Below are 21,470 nucleotides of genomic sequence, written 5' to 3' on the forward strand. Positions count from 1 at the left end.
CACACTATCTACTGTGTTGCAGCAGCTCTTGAGGAAAACAACGAATTCTGTCAGTGCATCTCCATCTTCTGACCTAATGACAGGCCATTGCAATGCCTTCTGAATGTAGGCGGAGGCAATTGTATATTCATTTCCAAAATTCTTGCACAAAAGCCTTTCAGCCTCTACATAGCCTTTTTCGGGGTTCATGTATGCACAACTGCGTACTAGAACTTTAGGCCTCCCTTGTGTGAATTGCTCAAGGAAATGTAGCCTATCTTTGTTACTCTCTGTCCTTTCTTCAATCCCGTGCTCAAAAGCTTTCAAAAAGAAACTAAATTCCAGCGGATTGCCACTAAATACTGGAATATTTATTGGTAGTAATGTAGACACCTTTTGTTGCTTCACCAAAAGTTTTGTGATCTCATTCTGTCGCTGCATAACAGTCAACAAATCTTGAACACCAGCACCGCTACCGTGATCTGTGCTAAACTGATTGCCAAACATGTCCCTCGACAGGTGAGGTCTATCACTTATTCCTGTGTCACTATGACGCAAGGTACTCTGTGCCCGATTACCATGACCCCTTTGGCCAAAATCGTCATGTTCTGACAGCACAGTACTGAAGCTACACTCACAACCTTGGTCTGGACCTCTCTGCTTTACAGTCACATCTTCTCTGGATGCAACGTTAGCAGGACAATCTGATTCTTTGACAGTTGGCACCTCTAGCTTTGCATTAACGGCGGCAATAGCGGTTTGCAACTCCAACTCTTCTTTTCTTGCCTTGAGCAGGGCCTCTTGTCTCTCAATTTCGACACTTTTTTGTAATGTTCCTACACGTGCTAACAGAGCCGCCTTTTGAGCTTCTGCCCTCATCCTTGTTGCGGACACAGTAGAAGATACGGCAGAAGATACAACAGAAGACGGTCAGCTAGCATTTTGCCTTTTACTGTTCTGAGAATGTATTAATGAAGCACTATCTGCAGGCTCGATCTCTGCGTCAAATCTTTTTGCCTCTTTTTCTTGCTTATTAACTTCTTGTAGCCAGCTTTCACTCTTTTCCACAAAGGTTTTCAAATACTTGGCTTTGGGCTCAAACCACTGAGTTTGGTCATCAAAAACTTGCGCATCACTCATCAGAGTTTTAACTGCGTAATTGGCTGCACAAAACTCAATGTACGTGGCTGCAGAGTCACCAGATATTATGGCATTCACATCTCCAGCATTGTTAGCATCATCCATAAGAGCCTCAATTTCCTTCATCTTCCTTGTAAGGTACCGTAACTTAGCTTTTCTTGCTCCTGTAAGCTGTTGAAGCTTGTCCTCTTGAGCTTTGGCTGTTAGTTTAGGTACTCTCTTCGTGGATGATTCGATTTCCATTAGCTCCATATTAATTAAGTTGCCTCGATACTTTCAACACGATGAATCCACTTACTTTTGCTTTGCAGGTCGCTGGATGACGTCATGCGATGAGCTTGTTCACATGAAACACGCCACAAAAGTTCTGTTCCAAAGTCCACGTAATGAAGTATTTCCAAAATATCGCGACGTTGTCGATCCAAAGGTGCCAAGGAAAACCACGCGGTCCTTTGACGGCGTTCGAAAACAACAAGCCAATGTCCGTTCTTCCTCTTGCTCCTCCAACAGCGGCACACCAGCGAGCACGAATTGCCACCGTGTGTCGCGGGCCGTCTTTCGATCCTCTAACGGAGCAACTTTTTTTTACTTATGTAGCGGCAACTTACTATCCTTTTGTCGCTACGTCAGCAGGGCATGTAGGTTTTTGACTTGTGCTTTTCTTCGACGGGCTTTTCCTTTCCACGGCGACGACAAGGAATACACTAGGCCGCCATCGTTGATCCAAAAAAAATGAATCGCTTTACTTTCTTGAACACAAATTAAGGCTTTATCAAATGGATTAATAAAACTTCTACAATACACTTAAACGGAATACGAAATCAGTTCCCATAAAGTACAAAATAAGCAAACACGAAGTTCGAAATAAGCAAACACGAAGTACGGTCAAAAAAAGGTGTTGCTCCATGCCCTACTGTCTTCCTAATGATGTTTACATAAATCTAGCCTCTTAACAGACTGAAAACAGGACAACCAATGGAGCCCAGATACTTCAATGTTCTTAATAAATTTGTTCTAATAAAATATCAAATATAAACCAAACGCCTTGCATCTATTAAATTCTAATTACCGTATTTTCACGACTATTCGACGCATCGTACTAATGGCCGCAGTCTCATTAATGGGTGACATTTCTGTATTTTACACATACACAGGACGCACCGTACGAATGGCCGTAGTTTTACAGTGGTAAAACATACGCCAGCTTAAACATACGGCATGCATGCACGCACTCTAACACGTTAGCTTGAAGCATACGGTAGCATGCCAAGACATACAGATGAGATAAAAACACATTTTTAAAAAGGCAACGAAAGCAGAACTGAGTTCGGGTGTATTTTATTTAGCCATCGTACAATGCTCTCATGTTTTTCGATCAATCATCACCCAGAAATCCATCAAAGTCCTCATCCTCTGTATCAGAAGCAGAGGACTGCACATCTCAGTTGTCATTGAATGCATCACATGCTAGTGTGAGTTGCTATGCATTGCCGAGCGGAAAGAAGGAGTAGCAACAGCAAAGTCAACATTTCTCTCGTGTGAAGCTTTCCCACATTTGAAAGTAAAGAACAGAGCGAAACATGGTGGCAGCGCGTGTGTGTGTAGAAATAATTGAACAATTGTGCAAGTACCGTAATCCATCAAAAAAGCCGCGTTCCCTCTCGTTGTTGCGTATTGTGGCGTAACTCGCCCAGCGTTGCCTCTCACTCTTTGTAAAGTTGTGTTTGCCACCGATCAGCCATTGTTCCCATGCCGTTTGCAACTTTACTTTGAACGCCCGGTTGATGCCAATGTCCAGCGGTTGGAGTTCTTTAGTCAAGCCTCCGGGAATAACGGCAAGCTCAGAGTTCATTTGCTTGACTTGTTTTTTTCACCGCTGCTGTGAGATGGGCACGCATGCCAAAAGCATAACCGGTGGCTTTAAATTTGAACTGAGCTTCGTAGGCGTGTCTTTTTGTCGAATTTATTTTCAGGGGTTCTTAGAAACCAAAACCGGAGTTGTTTTGCAACAATGCACATTGCCACACTCTATACAAGTGTTGGTACTGGCTTGAGGCGTCCACTTACATGCCCACCCTTCACCATTGGCGGACTAGCTTGCCTGTTCTCTCTCTCTCTCTCTCTCTCTCTCTCTCTCTCTCTCTCTCTCTCTCTCTCTCTCTCTCTCTCTCTCTCTCTCTCTCTCTCTCTCTCTCTCTCTCTCTCTCCCTCTCTCCCTCTCTCCCTCTCTCCCTCTCTCCCTCTCTCTCTCTCTCTCTCTCTCCATATATGTATATATACACGCCCACCCTTCCCTGATTGGCCGACTTCTTTCCCGCATGCCTGGCCACAGTCACTTCCGCCTTTTCTCTATATAAACAGCGTGTCGGCTGGCAGTCAGATTTTGGAACTCAGCGCATATAAAGTACGCTCCGCACCATAAGGCGTCCTATCCATTTTGGAGAAAATTTAAGACTTTTAATGGCGCCTTATAGTCATGAAAATACGTTATTCAAAAGGCTGCATTTATAATTTAACCAAATTTTCCTTATGGCTCTAACAGTCATAACGACCCTCCGAGTGAAACTTTCACTTTCTGGCTCATGACAAAAATGAGTTTGACACCCCTGGCTTCAGGGCTTATCTTGGGAACGTCACATGACCAGACCCAGAAAATAATCGTGTTGCAATGGTTGTTGGCTATTTTAGACTGAGGCGGCAAAGAACATATTATTATAAACACAATTTTACACTTCACTTCACCTTTAAAATATCAAGCTAATCTAGTGATTTTAGCTTCACATTTCACACAGTTTGCTTCAATATTAAAATATAATTAATATTCAGTGTTCATTGAATAATCAGAGAAAGTTGAATTCAAAGTACAATATTTGTCTTCTATTCATTGAAAATTGAATATCCACTCAGTATTCATTCAACGAGACGGCCCGGTACTCGAGTGGTTAGCACGTCGACTTCACAGTGCACAGATACCGGGTTCAAATCCAGCTCTGGCCTTCCTGTGTGGAGTATGCATGTTCTCCCCGTGCTTGCGTGGGTGTTCTCTGGGTCCTCCGGTTTCCTCCCACATTCCAAAAACGTGCATGGAAGGCTGATTGAACACTCCAAATTGTCCCTCGGTGTGAGTGTGAGTGCAAATGGTGGTTCGTTTCTGTGTGCCCTGTGATTGGCTATCCCCCACCTACTGCCCATAGACAGCTGTGATAGGCTCCAGCACCCCCCGCAACCCTTGTGAGGAAAGGCGGTTCGGAAAATAAATTAATGAATGATTCATTCAATGTTGAATATCAAATGAGTATTCATTGCACATCTGAGGGTATGGATACTTTAACAGTGCCTTTTCGTTATACCTCCCAGCTGGGATGCATAAATCCTCGTTCTTAATTTCAATGATCAACTAAAGTAATTAGTTGTAATTTTATGTATCACATGTTTTAAAAGCAGCTACAATTATTACTAAAAAGTTCTGCAAATAAAGGTTTTGTGTTCAAATGACATTTCTTTTCTTCCTCTTTTTCCTTGGTCCATGTTATTCACCAATTGTGAAAAATACTTGAATACTTTTGTTGATACTCTGTAAACACTGCATACAGTACCATATAAACGGAAAACAAATAGAATTTAAATCGCCATTTTGCTTCATCTTATGAACGGATCTGTGACTGGCTGATGGAACCCTAATATTTACAATATTTAATTGTTATTCATGTTTATGGATAGATTCTCGTCTTTTTCTCATCATTGGATTTTGTCTTTTTTTCCCCTTGTCAGGTCATCGATGAAATCTACCGTGTCCTTCGATATGTGAACTCGACTCGAGCTCCACAGCGAGCTCATGAAGTTCTGCAAGAATTGAGGGACATCTCCTCCATGGCAATGGAGTATTTTGATGAGAAGATTGTTCCCATTCTGAAGAAGAAGCTGCCTGGAGCCGACTTGTCTGGGCGCCTCATTGGTTCTGCTCCTGGTAGTCTCTCTTTTTATTTATATATACCTTCCTTCTCTTTTTTTTAGACGGCAAATGAAAATGTGGCTGAGATCGAACTTGAGGGAGGGGGGGACCGACGGACATACTGCAGACCAAGGGTATCCAAACTTTTTGCAAATAGGGATAGATTTGTTGAGGGGAGCTGACCATTCAGCTTTCATTTGCTTTAATTTGTCATGGCGTTCGATCCTACTTCCCAGTCACCTTGTCATCGTTTGGATGTTTTTTCTGGTACTGCCTCTTGTTCAATTCCTGGAAAACGGGGATGGCAATTTTTCGCGGATGCGCGGAAATCTGCCGTTTTATTTCTTAAATTGATCATTTTTGTGAATCGTCTAAATCCGCTGAAAATTTTGGGGGGGTCAGGTACCTTATCGTCGTGTTTTCAAGAGCATCTTCCGATTGTAAACAGCCCTGCGAATGGACGTGTATGATGTCTTACTTGCTGTGATTGGTCACCCCGTCCAGGCCAAGCTCCTTTCCGCTTTTTTCATCACTAGCCATTGCCATCCCTGGGAAAACAGCCACAGTCTCCACAGCAAATTATGCAGACACAGTTGTCATTTCAAGTCACATTTATTTATATAGCGCTGAATCACAAACTGTCTCAAAGGGCTTCGCCTTGAGAAGGGGCCGCAGATGGGAGAATCCCTCTTCCAGAATAACCAGGCTGCAATGGGTGCCGGGTGGGACAGACATGGGTCCCCCCTCTGAACCTGGCCAAGTTGGTTGAGGAAGAAAACGTCATAGCAGCGCCTATGAAGATGTGGTGGTTGACCTAGCTCTTGCCCAGCTCAGTCGTTGCAAATCATGTCCATATTGATCGGAGTAGAATCTGTTCAGCAGCATCCAATTAGGACATCATCACCTAGCCCCTTCTCCAGATCAGGGAGGAAGGAGAAGGACTAACAGAAGAAGCGGGAGGACAACATACAGTTTAAGAAAATTAAGATTAAGATATCCTTTATTTGTCCCACACTGGGGAAATTTACAGTCTACCGCAGCAAGATTGTGGGTAGAAAGAAGAAAGAAGAAAAAAAGACACCGTTCAATTAAGTGCAATATAAATACAAATATGGATAAGGTCACAGTGCTATTTACAATTGTTTTTCACATTTAATTAATTACTTTTTTTTAAATTCAGCAGCTGACAGCAGTCGGTAGGAACGAGCGGTGGTATCTCTCCTTCTTGCATGTAAGAGTACACAAATGCGTCTGAAGTTGGGTTTTAAACATTCCAACTGAGGTAGCTTCTCTAGTGTCCGTGGGTCGGGCATCCCGAATAGAAAACGGTCCATGAAATGCAGTCTTCTTTTTGGCTCTCATAATAACGAAAGGATCAGCCTGTTGTGAACGAAGAGTTCGGGGTGGAAAATCTGGTGTCACTAAGTCAACGAGATATGAAAGTTCCAAGCTGTGTAATATTTTATTATTAAGTCGCAAAACCTTGAAATTGCTTCTCAAATGGATCGGAGTAATGTGATCGTACTTCCTTGTACTCGACAGGAGTCTAGCTGCAGCTTTTTGTACTCACTGCAAGTACTCACTGTACATGGGAAGATCAGAGAGCACTACTTTGCAATAATTGAGGAGGGATGTAACAAACGCATGAATTATGATATCTTACCGATATTGCGAAGGTGAAAAATCCCTGCAGTTCTAGTGTTATTCTTAATGTGCATTTGAAAAGAGAATGTTGAATCAAATATAACAGACTTTTTTTTTTTTTTGCTGAATCACTTTATAATAATAGTCATTTCTCGAGTCTGAGAGTAGTGTCCTTGAATAGGTGCTGATGCTGATCATCATCATCTCAGTTTTACCGGGTTTAGAAGCAAAAAAAATAAATAAAGAAAAAAGAGGTCATGCATAGTTTAATCTCACCAAGGCATGCCTCGAGATTACAGCAGCTGCTCCGGTTAGTTATTTCTAACGGCATATATAAGATAAGACAAACTTTATTTGTCCCACACTGGGGAAATTTGCAGTCTACAGCAGCAAAATTGGAAGGGTGGGGGCAGAGAAAAAATAGTGTTTCATTGCACAAAATAAAGAACTGTACACAGTTCAATATAAGTGCAATCTAAAATAAAGCATTAGCAATATATTTGTAGAATAGTTGGGCATTATCAGCATAATACTGCTAACACAAGTTATATTTCCCTATACCACCGAGAGGAAGCATGTAGATGCTGAACAAGAGAGGGCCAAGTACCGATCCCTGTGGGACTCCACATGTAACATTACAAAACTCAGAAGTCATGTTACATGAATTACGCAGTGCGTCCTCTCTGAGAGGTAAGAACTAAACCAGTGAAGATGTGAGCCTGAAATACCAACACTTTCTGAGGCGTTCCAATAGTATGTTATGATCGACGGTGTCAAAGGCAGCACTAAGATTGAGTCATAATAATGTTGATGAGGTGTCAGAGTCCATCGTGAGATCATTGGTCACTTTAGCAAAGGCCATTGCAGTAGAATGGTCGGCATTAAACCCTGACTGAAACGGCTCAAATCGATTGTTAGTGGCCATGTAATCAGTAAGCTGCTGCGCAAATACTTATTCAAGATTTGTTTTCAATAAACTGGAGATTTGATATTGGCTTATAGTTACAGAAACTCTCCGAGTCAAGATTTGGTCACTTAAGAAGGGGTCAAATAACATCAGTCTTAAACGCTGCTTGTACAGTGCCAGAGGATAGTCATGAATTACCGTATTTTCACGACCATTCGCCGCACCGTATGGTTGGGCGCAGTCTATTAATGGGTGCTATGTCTGTATTTTACACATAGACAAAACGCACTATATTATTGGCCGCAGTTTTAAAGTGGTAAAACATACGCCAGCTTATAAACATACGGCATGCATGCGCTAAAAACACATTAGCTTGATGCATACGGTAGCATGCCAAGACATACAGATACAAGCTAAAAACACGTTTTTAAAAAGGCAACTCAGCACATACAAAAGACGCTCCGCATCATAAGGCGTCCTGTCCATTTCGGAGAAAATGTAAGACTTTTAATGGCGCCTTACAGTCGTACAAATACAAATACTGTCAGAATACAGTACTGTATTTTCACTATGGTATGGCATACACTATGGTCTAGTGCAGGGGTGCCCAAACTTTTTGGACCGAAGATCTACTTTTCGAACAACTAACCTCCCGGGATCTACCCGTACCGGCACGCGCGCGAACACACACATGCACGCCATGATGAGAAACAGCCTGAAACGGAGGCATGCGATGCACTTTTGCAGCCTGTTAACTATCGTACCTCACACGTACAGTTTGAAAGTACTTCCCTGGGCCCTCCGAGATTCCTATTCTTTGCTCGTGCCCTCGGTGAATTGTACACGAAGCAAACTTTGAATGAGAATAATGACGATAAAAGATAGAGCGCAACAGCTCTGATTACAAGCTGCAATTGCAGACTGCTGAGCGCAAACAACTTCCAGTGACGTAATCACGCGCCACCGTAAATTCAAGATTTACCTGCTTTATTTTATTTTTAAAACATTTTTTGGTGAAAATGAGACTGATAGGATGATTAGGGTGCAGCATACATTAACACAAAACATATATATTACTAACATGTACAACGACACACAAATGGTTGTTTTTTTGTTTTTTTCTCCTCGACACTCCTCGGATCTACTTGGGACCTGTCTTAGATCTACCGGTAGATCAGGATCTACCTAATGGGCACCCCTGGTCTAGTGTATGCGCCGAGTTCCAAAGCCTGACTGAGAGCACCTCTGGCCGACACGCTTTTTATATAGAGAAAGGCGGAGTGAGTGATGACAGGCATGCGGAAGTCCGCCAATGAGTGAAGGGTGGGCGTGTAAGAGGACGCTAAAGGCACGTCCCTAGCAGGTACCAGTCGCCAATGAGGTGAAGAGTGGGCGTGTAAGAGGACGCTAAAGGCACGTCCCTAGCAGGTGCAAGTCGCCAATGAGGTGAAGAGTGGGCGTGTAAGAGGACGCTAAAGGCACGTCCCTAGCAGGTGCCAGTCGCCAATGAGTGAAGGGTGGGCGTGTAAGAGGACGCTAAAGGCACGTCCCTAGCAGGTACCAGTCGCCAATGAGGTGAAGAGTGGGCGTGTAAGAGGACGCTAAAGGCACGCCCCTAGCAGGTACCAGTCACGTGAGTACATTGCAAAATAGCGAAATAAAGTACCACCGAACTCAGTTTTGCTTCCATTGCCTTTTTAAAAAACGTGTTTTTAGCGCGCGTGCATGCATGCCGTATGTTTAAGCTGGCGTATGTTTTACCATGCCTGGCTGCGCCCAATAATACAGTGCGTTTTGTGTATGTGTCAAGTACAGAAATAGCAACCCTTCCTGAGACTGCGCCCAACAATACGCTGCGCCGAATGGTTGTGAAAATACGGTAATCATATCTAAGATAGACGGTCCTATGATGATAATCATAATAATAAGATATCCTTTATTTGTCCCACAGGATATCTATTATTTTTTTGAAAGTGCTTTTCATCATACGCAAAGATATTTTACAAAGCTTAAAACACAGGATAAAAATGTACACTTAAAGACAAGCATACAAGATTTACAAAAAACACATTTAGATGAACAAAAAAAAGCAAAAATTGGTAAAAAAAAAAAAAGATTAAAAGGTGTTAAAAGCATTGCGGAACGGGTGAGTTTTAAGAGATGATTTGAAAGATTGGAGGTCAGTACAGTTGCGAATGTGTTGTGGTAGAGCATTCCAGAGGGTGGGTGCGGCGACAGAGAAGGCTCGGTTCTCCCAGGTTTTGAGCTTGGTTATGGGGATGGCGAGGGGGTTTGTGTTTGAGGAGCGGATGTTGCGGGAAGGAATGTATTGGTGAAGAAGGTCGGAAAGGTAGGAGGAGGCCTAATTGTGAAGGGCTTTATAGGTTAGTAGATGGAGTTTAAACTGAATACACTGGGGAACAGGGAGCTAGTGGAGGTTTTCAAGGACGGGGGTGATGTGATCACGAGTGCGGTTGTGAGGGGGGTAGACGGGCGGCGGCATTCTGGATGTACTGTAGTTTATTGAGGAGTTTGGAGGTTGTAGCGTAGAGGATGCTATTGCAGTAGTCAAGGCGGGAGGTGATGAAGGCGTGGATGATGGTTTGAGCTCCGTTGAAAGAAAGTGAAGAGCGGAGATGAGAAATGTTTTTGAGGTGGAAGAAAGCAGTTTTGGTGATTTGGGTGATGTGTTGGTTGAAAGAGAGGTTATTATCAAAAAGGGCATTGATGTTGCGACAGTGAGAGGAGGGGAACAGGGTGCAGTTGTCGATAGTGAGGTTAAAGTTGGAGGCTGTTTGGGTGAGGGACTGAGGACTGAACAGTTGAGATTTAGTGCAGTTGAGAGTGAGAAAGTTTGTTTTCATCCAGGATTTGAGATCTGAAAGACGGTTAGACAAGGTGGAGTGGGTTGTTGGGGTAAATGATTTGGTGGAAGTGTACAATTGGACGTCATCAGCGTAGCAGTGGAACTGGAGATCATGATGACAAATGATTTGGCCGAGGGGTAAAAGGTCGAGGATGAAGAGAAGAGGACCAACCGCAGAACCCTGGGGTTGATGTGTATGAATTGTTTCCTGTCTGTGAGATATGAGCGGAGCCAGATGAAGACTTTGTCGGTGATGTTTCGGGATTGCAGGCAAGCGAGTAGAATGGAGTCTTTGATGGTGTCGAAGGCAGCTGTAAGGTCGAGAAGGATGAGGATGGAGAGTAGGCCGGAGTCAGAGGAGAGGAGAAGGTCATTGGTGATTTTGAGGAGGGCTGTTTCAGTGCTGTGTTGTGTGCGGAATACAGATTGAAATTGTTCAAAGAGTTGGTTATTCTCCAGGTAGGTTTTAATTTGAGATTCGACGACACATTCTGTGATTTTGGACAGAAAGGGGAGGTTGGAGATGGGTCGAAAGTTGCTTATGAGGAGTTTGTTGACTGTAGAGAAGAGAGCCTTTTGGTTTTGGAATCAGTGTGGATCAGGTTGTAGTAGTAGGTGGAATGGCTGGAGTTGAGTTTTGGATTGGATTGGATAAACTTTATTGACAAATATACTGCATGTGTAACATACAGCACACAGATGAAATTTCTTCCCTCTCGACATAAAACAAGAGGAGCCGCTGCGAGTGCCTGCGCCGCTATCAAAAGAAAAGTTAAAAACTGACAAAATAATAGAAAACGACATGAGACACAGACAATCGTGCAATCACAACCACTTTCATGCATACACTTTTTTGTCTGAAGCAGTTATAGATGAAAGAGGAGCGAATCAAAGTGTCCTTTTCACCAGTGGATCAAAGACGTCATGCTGCAATGTGCACACGTCTGCTTCCAACTAAGCTTGATAGCAACAAGTTAAGTCAACAGTATTTATAGAGCACTTTCAAACAGCTATCGCTGAATACAAAGTGCTGTACGTGGAGCAATTTAACATGCACAATAAACAGTAAGACAAATCGGTAATAAAGGCGATAGAAAGCACCAAATAGTAAAACCAAGAACAAATGTTAAGTCATGCTGAGTCGAATGCCAAATAATACAAGTGAGTTTTGAGGAGGGGTTTGAAGATGGGCAGCGAGGAGGCTTGCCGAATCTTCAGTGGGAGGTCATTCCAGAGAGAGGGACCGGCAACAGAAAAGGCTCGATCCCATCTGAGCCTCAGTATAGTTCTTGGTACTTCTAATAATGTCTGGTCCACAGACTTGAGGCGCCGGGCAGGTGTGTAGGGGCGGCTGAGCTCAGAGAGGTAAGGTGGCGTGAGATTATTCAGAGATTTGAAAACAAAGAGGAGGATCTTGAAATAACTCTAAAATGAATGGGGAGGCAGTGAAGGGATGCCAGAGGAGGAGTTATGTGCTCCCTCTTACGAGTACCAGTCAAGAGGCGAGCATCGGCATTCTGGACCAGCTGAAGGCGCTTAATGGAGGACTGGCTGACTCCAAAGTAAAGGGCATTGCAGTAATCGAGCCGGGATGTGACAAAGGCATGAATTACTGTATCAAAGTGTTCATGTGAGAGGGGAGGTTTTATTTTGGCCACCTGTCTAATGTGAAAGAAGCTGGATTTAACAACGGCACCAATTTGCCGATCGAGTTTGAAATCACTGTCCAGTTTAAGGCCCAAGTTTGAGACTGTTGACTTAAGATAAGGAGACAGGGGGCCCAAGTCTACAGGATGGAATGTACAAGTGACACTGGGACCAAACAATATCAACACTGTCTTCTTTTCGTTGAATTTCAAGAAATTTTGTGCCATCCAGTTTTTGATTTCTTCCAGACAGGATAGGAGTGGCCTTAATGAGAAGGCGTCTTTCTTGCTCAGTGGGACATAGATCTGGCAGTCATCTGCATAGCAGTGGAAGGGAATACCATGTTTCCTTAAGATGGAACCCAATGGGAGCAGATACAGCGAGAACAGCAGAGGCCCCAGAATTGAGCCCTGTGGAACACCACATGACAGGGGAGCAGTGCGTGACTCAGCAGCCAAGGCTTACACAAAATGTTCTCTCAGCTAGATATAGGACCTAAACCACTCAAGAAGCTGTAGCATCCATTAATGAAAAAGAGATTGGCTCTCCTCTCCTGTCCCATGTAAGTCCACTTCAATTCCAAGCCGTGACTCCCAGTTCCACATACGCATCGGCGCTCTGCACTGACGCTCCTGTCTTCTCATCGTCGGCTCCTCAATCCATGCATCCATCCAGCCACAGACTGTCTATCAGCACCGACCTTTTTGCTGAACAAAGCGGGGCTGTGAAAATGCTGCCTACTTCAGGCGCAAGACACAAGCGCCACAGGGATGTCCAGCAATGACAGTCAAATGGCGCCAACATTCCTCCCAATCAAGAAATCAGTGCTGGTACGAGTGTGCTGCCAAGAAGGCGCAACCACCAAGCACAGCTTCTTCTTCTTTGACAAATGCCATGGCCAAAAATGCTGAAAACAGTCCACATCAGGTCCATGCGACGTAACGACAACACCATGTTACAAAACAAGACAAAAACAACAAAAAACGCAAGGCTCTTGAAGAGCACTGATGGCTGCCTATCTGAGCGCCATCTTGGAAAAAAACCAAGATAGCGCCAAGATGTAACCAAGATGATAACTGAAGGTGATCAGTGTACGCAAGGAGATGAACAGTTAAACCGGATTTTTTTTTATAGTCTTTCAAGCTAGCGTTTAAGATTTAAGTTGAAGCCTTAATTGTGCAAACGTGAATCGAACCCTTCCAAGAAGAAAAGGAAGTAGTTGACACAGGCAGTAGCTCAGAGAGCGCAATCATGGTTAACTCATTCACTCCCAAATACGTTTTTTAACGTCTTTTCAGACTTGGTCCAGAATTGGCTAGTACTGAATGAGAGCTAATAATGCGGCTGCGATCGCTTTGATTGTGGTCATGATGACAGCCTTGAGCTAAGGCTTCAAATCTTTTAAAGTAACGTTCACATATGGCAGTGCTAAACGGTAGTACCATTACGTTTGCGGTTGCTAGCCAAATCCATTGTGTTACCATTTTTATGGGTTGCTTCGTCTATTATCTGCGTGAAAGCAAAAGTATCAATTATTGTCTGAAATGCAGCGACAAGTGGTTCCGTCGGGAGATCTATATGAATATTAAAGTCACCCACGATTACTATATTATCTCAGTGAGTTACCAAGTCGGCCACAAATTCAGAAATGTTTTTTAGAAAGCCAATGTAAGGGCCAGCAGATGGATGAATCACTGAAAGATAAAATGGCAACAAAGCTTTGGATCGCTTAACAAGAGCTGCGACAGTTTTAAAGGCGTTGTTTGAGCGAGGACTAAGTTTGAGAGCAAATTCTGCAATCATGACTACACCCCCGCCCTTCGTACAAGGATGTGCCACATGTGAACAGATTTAGCGGTAAAAAGTTATTGGGTTTTAAACGGGTCTCACAGAGAGTCTGAGCTCTTCAATATTGTAGGGATCCTCATTGCAATATAAACAAGATTGCATTGTCGGGGGTCCCGTATTGTTCTTTGAGGAAATAAAGGCGCGACCAGAGGTTACAAACGTTATTTGTCGGCTCTTGAATACTTAGAATCCACCAGGATTAAACATCCTGGTGGATTAATGCGATTTGTAATGTTATCATGGAAACCAAAAGTTAGTTGACATGTCATATTTTCTCAAAAATCACAATGGCCATCATTCCCCTGGTGGTAGCCCTATACAGAAGTATAAGACTATTGTAGTCAAGTCATCAGTATTTATATAGCACTTTCAAACAGGCATCGCCGCATACAAAGTGGCACATCATATTCTAAATCAAAGAAAAATCAATGGGTAAATTTATCCTCATTGCAATATAAACAAGATTGCATTGTCGGGGGTCCCGTATTGTTCTTTGAGGAAATAAAGGCGCGACCAGAGGTTACAAACGTTATTTGTCGGCTCTTGAATACTTAGAATCCACCAGGATTAAACATCCTGGTGGATTAATGCGATTTGTAATGTTATCATGGAAACCAAAAGTTAGTTGACATGTCATATTTTCTCAAAAATCACAATGGCCATCATTCCCCTGGTGGTAGCCCTATACAGAAGTATAAGACTATTGTAGTCAAGTCATCAGTATTTATATAGCACTTTCAAACAGGCATCGCCGCATACAAAGTGGCACATCATATTCTAAATCAAAGAAAAATCAATGGGTAAATTTCATCACAAACTTTAGCATCCATCCATCCATCCATCCATCATCTACCGCTTATCCGGGGCCGGGTCGCGGGGGCAACAGCTTTAGCAGGGAAGCCCAGACTTCCCTTTCCCTAGCTACTTCTTCCAGCTCTCCCCGGGGGATCCCGAGTCGTTCCCAGGCAAGCTGGGTGACATAGTCTCTCCAGCGTGTCCTGGGTCTTCCTCGGGGTCTCCTCCCGGTGGGACATGACCGGAACACCTCACCGGGGAGGCGCTCAGGAGGCATCCGAATCAGATGCCCAAGCCACCTCATCTGGCTCCTCTCGATGTGGAGGAGAAGCGGCTCGACTCTGCGCCTCTCCCGGATGACTGAGCTTCTCTCCTTATCTCTAAGGGAGAGCCCGGACACCCTGCGGAGAAAACTCATTTCAGCCGCTTGTATCCGGGATCTCGTTCTTTCGGTCACGACCCATAGCTCGTGACCATAGGTGAGGGTTGGGACGTAGATCGACCGGTAAATTGAGAGCTTCGCCCTTTGGCTCAGCTCCTTCTTCACCACGACAGACCAATACAACGTCCGCATCACAGCAGACGCTGCACCGATCCGCCTGTCGATCTCTCGCTCCCTCCTGCCCTCACTCGTGAACAAGACCCCAAGATACTTAAACTCCTCCACTTGGGGCAAGATCTCCCCCCCGACCTGGAGGGGGCACTCCACCCTTTTCCGACTGAGGACCATGGTTTCAGATTTGGAGGTGCTGATTTTTTTAGCATACAGTTTTTAAATCCCCCTCTGTAAGCGGCTGGTCTGATTCAGTGATCAATTCTGCCGCAATAAAATTGGCCGTGACAGCAGCCTGGCTTTGTGATTGGCTTTTTTGAACAGAGCTAGTTGAGATGTCAGGCTATGTTTTAATTCCTCAACCTTCTGTAGCCTTTGTTGCATGTCCATTGCGGATTTGGCTGATCAACGCCAGTGATGGGACACAGCCACGGACTCAAGGCCACCTGAAATTGTTGCCGGCGGTCCCTCCAAAACAAATAACGCTATTTGGATCCTTTCCCCTGGATGGAAGTATGCATTGAAGCAAGTGCCCCCACCATCACCCCCTCCTTCTCGGCCATGGACTGATAAGCCGGGACTGTCTCCATGAGCTGACCTTGACGAAGCAGCTGCGGCCTGTTACGCACACACAACCAATCACATGCGCATACACATCCTTATCATCACCGCCTTCATTGTTCCTGGTTGTTCCCTGTGACGTGACCTGATCTGCTGTGCGCTGAAAGGATTTGGCAGCACGCCGGTCGGGCCGCGCCCCCCCCCCCCCCCCATCCATCCACCCCCTCATTACATGTTATGTCTTGTGACTTGTTGTAACTGTCATATGCTTTTGACGTGCACGGTATTTTTTCTCCTCGACTTAAATTATCCTCAGAAGAGCATAGTTCGAGCATGTTTTTTTTTCCTCTCCTTCCCTAGTGTTTACTTTCTCAACTAATATCTCGGGGCACTGTACAGACGGTGAGTACCGACAGGCCCTTCGCACTGTATCCCATGTTCGTCATTGTTTTTCATGTTTCTTGTGCAGAGCGTGCCTGTTAAGTCCAAATTACCCCATGGGGATAAATAAAGTTTTCTGAATCTGAATCATATTATTTGTTCACGTGTTTCGTTTCATGATGTCATCTCAGATTACACTCTTTCAATACCGCTGCACTTACTCCGCACAGAAGACACACAGGTTTTCCAGCTACGTCCGTGAACATATACTCCGACTCCCACTTTGTTTGAAACCCAGTGTTTGAAACTCGGTGTCCACCTTCCATTTTTGATGGGTATCTGAAAGCTAACGTCACTGTTATGCGAGCAACTGCTGCTCTAATATTGAAATAAAGCGGTCAACTGCTTGGCGCGTCACCGTTGCATTGTGGGAAATGTAGTATTGGTGCGTGTAAAAGATCTGCGGGCTGCCGGCTTGCTGCGGTCTGCGGGCCGGTTCTAATAATAAATCAATATCATTCGAGGGGCCACTGAAAACCTTCACGCGGACCAGCACTTTGACTGCAGTATGTGCCCTAAATTGTCCCTAGGTGTGAGTCTGAATAGTTGTTTGTCTACGTGTGCCCTGCAATTGGCTGACAACTAGTTCAGGTTTTAAACCCGCCTGCTGCCCAAAGGCTCCAAACGCCTGCGACCGTCGTGAGGATAAGCGGATCGTATAATAGATGGATGATTTTATTCAAACAGGTGGACTCTATTTACTAATTAGGTAAATGGAGTTGGGCGGTTGCAGTGGATTTTATTTTGTGATATCAGATATTACTTTTGAATACTTTTTTTCGATTTTTGTTTGGAATTTACTTAAACCAATGTTTACGGCTGACAATTTGCCACCTCTTTCTGTTCACGTATCTCATAAATTCACAATTTTAAAAAAGGGTTAGTTTGTATGACTTGACAAGAAGTTAAAGGGTTAGAAATACTTTTACAATCCAATGATATCGCTCACCTGTTTTCTGGGTTTGGTCTTGTGATGTTCCCAATGTGAGTTCAAGGGTCCTTTGATGTCAGTTTTAGTAGCCAGCAGTGGGCGATGCTACATAAAATGTCAACCTCCCCAGATGGCTGGAAACAGGTGGATTAATCGTCTTAATTCTTATTCCACAAGCATAATGTCAATTAGAGTACCATGTTGAGACGAGTGGGGGGATATTTAATATATTATTGCATCGAAAATGTGAAACTTGACTTCTTTCTTTGAGTGAATGCTACAATAATCCGTGTGAACTACATTGAAGAAGACAGTTATAATGCATTTTGTTTCTTTCAGTGGCTGGCCCATCAAGTTCTCTAACCACCATGTCCTTGCTGGCCAAGAATGCGCCATCACGCTCCGAGATGACCAAAGTGCAGCAGCAAGTGAAGGTCAATGGAGCATCTGTGACAGTTTTGCGGCGGGAGATGCAAGAAATTCGTGTCAAGCAGTTAGAACAACAGAAGCAGCTGCAGGACCAAGAACAGAAGCTGCTTGAACAGACACATGTCATTGGTGAACAGAATGCCCGCCTTGCCGAACTGGAACACAAACTCCGTGAACTAATGGACAGTAGTGCTATGGGAGGATCCACAGCCAGAACATCTGTCCCCTCCACATCCAATGCTGCTGTGCCCTCTGCTGCTTCCAGTCTTTCTGCCATGGGGTTAGAAAATGGCAGGGCAGAAGCCTCCTCTACAGCCAGAGAACTGGCTTGTGAGGGAGAGCCATCACTGAAGCGCAATAGAAAAGGCGCAGACCTTTTACGAAAGTCAAAACGTTTGTGTAGCAAGAAATGAAATGGTATTATTTAAATATTCTCCTTTGGTTCTAAAATCAGACTGTTTATTCTTTATCTCTGTTTGATTTTCTTCCTGTGTTATGTTTTCATGGTACAGTAAATATTCTCTAGTACGGACTCGTGTTTGCGCTGTCCAATTTTTCCTGATAACAGAAATTCCTCATTTGTGAAATGAGCATGGTACATGTCCTTTATGAACCTGCAAGTATGTTGACAAAATGCACGTGTAACAACACAATCAATAAAATACAAAAATATACTCTCCAAAAACTGTTTATATAACAAAAACTGCAATACAGGTGTATCCCAAAAAAATCACAACAGTAAAATACGAACAGTATTTTAATGTTTATTTTTTTCTGTCTTGGGGGGGGAAAAAATGTGTATTTTGGATTGTTTTGTTGGACGCATTCTTTGGTTTATGACATAGTTTGCATGCGTGTCATACAGTTTTCCTGCGAGTTGCAAGTCACTGTCCCGTTGATCACTGATGTCTGGTAATTCTTGTGCATACTGAAGGATTTTTGTTGTCATTTGCATTGCTTCCTTGCTGGATGGTGGCTTGTCATCAGGAGTTGAATCGATGCCTTGTTTTTTAAAGTTTCGTAGATTTGCGTCTTTCCGACTCCAAGTGTCTGCTGCATCTTTTTAACTTTGTGTCCAGCCTCGCTCAAACGGATGCATTTCACTCGCTCTGCTCCAGTCGTTACAGTTCTTCTACGTTTCAATGCGATGATCTACACGACATAAGTGAATAAAGTTAAAATCTTTCGCAATTACAGTAAAACGCACGCCAATAAAAACTCACTTACACGTTTTCGTTTACAATCTGATGATCGAAAAACACGAAGCCGAAACTTGTTTCAGCGTTGTGTCTTTTCCGTCGCATCGGGTGGGTGTTGCGTGTATTTAAGCTCCCGCGGCATTACACCTCCATCTGGGTTACGGGTAGTGGAATTTCCGCTTACGCAAGTTCCGGTAACGCGTAATATCGTAGTCAAAATGTTAATGCATAGGTTTTTATTCCGGGTGAAGGATATTCCGTTCCATAGAATTCCGGGGATGGGAATATTTACTGTAGTGAGAAAATGTTTTTATTCCTTGGGTTCCCTCATTTATGACTCATCTCACCTTCACAGAAAAGCGAAAGAAAGAATCTTGCGTCTCAAATGTGTTTACAATTGGGGGGGGAAAAAGAATTAAATTAAAATTAATTCATAAATTACTCAATATTGGGAAATCACATTTTTGGAACTTTAGTCAGGAAAATATGTTCGCAGACTGGGTGAAAGTTACTTTCGTGGACAAATAATTGGTACCCCTCTGTTAATCAAAGAAAAACCCACAGTGGTCATATAAATAATTTTAACAAAAGTAATAATAAACTAGAATTAGTCCAGTGGTTAGCACATCGGCTTCACAGTGCAGAGATACCGGGTTCGATTCCAGCTCCGGCCTCCCTGTGTGGAGTTTGCATGTTATCCCCGGGCCTGCGTGGGTTTTCTCCGGGTGCTCCGGTTTCCTCCCACATTCCAAAAACATGCGTGGCAGGCTGATTGAACACTCTAAATTGTCCCTAGGTGTGAGTGTGAGCGTGGATGGGTGTTCGTCTATGTGTGCCCTGCGATTGGCTGGCAACCGATTCAGGGTGTCCCCCGCCTACTGCCCGGAGACGGCTGGGATGGGCTCCAGCACCCCCCGCGACCCTAGTGAGGATCAAGCGGTACGGAAGATGAATGAATGAATGAATGAATGCGAGCAAAGTGGTTCACAGTATTCTGTTGGCTCATTTGCAGCACCAGGTGAGCATTAGTGCTAGCGCCCTTGAGATAAAGTTCTGTCAGCCATATACGACTTTATCTTAGACTTGGTTGCTCCGAGTCCTCCTTTGCACCATTATCGAAGGATGTTCCACAGGGTTAAATTCCGGGGCCTCAACTCTTTTCTTTGTATCTGCTTCCATTGGGTTCCATCTTAAGGAAACATGTTTTTTTTTGTTCCTTCCATTGTTCTGCAGATTACTGTCAGATCTCTGTCCCATGGATCAAAAAAGACACTTTTTCACAGAGTCCACTTTTGTCCCGTCTGGAGGAAATAAAGACCTGGATGGCATTGAATCTCTTTCAATGAAAAGCAAGCAGAAATTATGTGTAGTTCTCAAGTAAAAAAATGGCACGGTTTCCAAATGACGGGTGTTTAATAGTGTCTTTGGGGTTGTATTTGTACACCAACACAGTGAAAACTGTTGGTAAAATAAAATACATTGAGCAATTTACAATACAGAAACAATATATGAAGCTAATCCAAAATGTGGGCTAAAGCTAACCTAATTGCCTCCTGCCACTTCGGAGGTCTTCAACAAAAATACACTTTCAATATCTACATCACAAATATAACAATTACAGTCAGATCTTACATTAAGTTTCATATACACAACCAAAAAAATCACAAAATACCTTTAACGGATCGCGAACAGTCCTTGTAGCTGCTGCTCTTCATACGTCTGGTCTGTACGTGTCTGGGCATAAACCACCTTACCACAGCGCAAGTCTCGCGATAATAGCGATAACATCAAAATAACAAAACTTAATTTTACAAAATAAATATTTCACAATGTGAATACATAATGTACATAAAACAAATACAAAATGTCCTTTTTGCTTTGAGGTAGAAACAAAATATTTATTTCCTACTAAACTATACCTATGACACTTACATTATGTTATTTGGTCCTCGTGGCTCTTGTACATCGGCCTGCTGACATGGGCTCCCTGGCTCCTTATCTAAAGCCAACAGTCTCAAACTTGGGTCTGAAACTGGACATTGACTTTAAATTGGACCAGCAAGTTCGTGCTGTTGCTAAATCCAGTTTCTTTCATCTTGGGCAGCTGGAAAGCCCCTCCTTTCTCTACAGCACTTTGAAACAGCTATTCATGCCATCGTCACATCTTTTCTCAGCCCCTATGCACTTACCTCAGATCTGCAGACCAGATACTATTAGAGGTCGTGATAACTAAGTGAAGGCTCAGAGGGTATCGAAGCTTTTCCATTGCGGGCCCCTCACTTTGGAATGACCTTATGGTTTTTATTGTCTTTGTCGTTTGTTGTTATGCCACTTATTTTTGCTCCATGTACAGCACTTTGTATACAGTGGCCACTATCAAAAGAAATGTTTACAAAAAAATGACAAAATAATACAAAACAACACGAGACACAGACAATAGTGTAGTCTTGACCACTTTATTGCATACACTTTGTTGTCTGAAACAGTTGTAGATGAAAGAGGAGCGAATCAAGGTGTCCTTTTCGCCAAAGGATCAAAGACGTCATGCTGCAATGCGCACTCGTCTGCTACAAGCTAA

At 43.5% G+C, this 21,470-nt stretch overlaps 1 protein-coding gene and 1 long non-coding RNA gene across 3 annotated transcripts in view; both read left to right on the forward strand.

The window, feature by feature from the left end:
• The window catches only part of fbxo28 (F-box protein 28), a 49,315-nt gene extending 29,090 nt beyond the window's left edge, over nucleotides 1-20,225 (forward strand). Inside the window, exons 4-6 of one of the 2 annotated variants that reach the window (XR_007964995.1) lie at nucleotides 4,891-5,086; nucleotides 17,604-18,199; nucleotides 19,186-20,225. Coding sequence is in view for 1 of the 2 variants with exons in the window: in XM_052081131.1 (XP_051937091.1) it covers nucleotides 4,891-5,086; nucleotides 17,604-18,106 (699 nt within the window). In the remaining variant the exon portion in view is untranslated. Of the gene's footprint in view, nucleotides 1-4,890; nucleotides 5,087-17,603; nucleotides 18,478-19,185 lie in introns of those variants that run through there. The other variant, XM_052081131.1, reaches the window with a different exon arrangement.
• On the forward strand, nucleotides 5,212-11,267 carry LOC127610733 (uncharacterized). Its single transcript, XR_007965003.1, has 2 exons — nucleotides 5,212-9,003; nucleotides 9,069-11,267. It is a non-coding gene; the product is annotated as an uncharacterized LOC127610733 (long non-coding RNA).
• Nucleotides 20,226-21,470: the final 1,245 nt, after the last annotated feature.

The sequence above is a fragment of the Hippocampus zosterae genome, chromosome 11, assembly GCF_025434085.1.
Source record: "Hippocampus zosterae strain Florida chromosome 11, ASM2543408v3, whole genome shotgun sequence".
In the NCBI taxonomy this organism is placed as follows: Eukaryota; Metazoa; Chordata; class Actinopteri; order Syngnathiformes; family Syngnathidae; genus Hippocampus; species Hippocampus zosterae.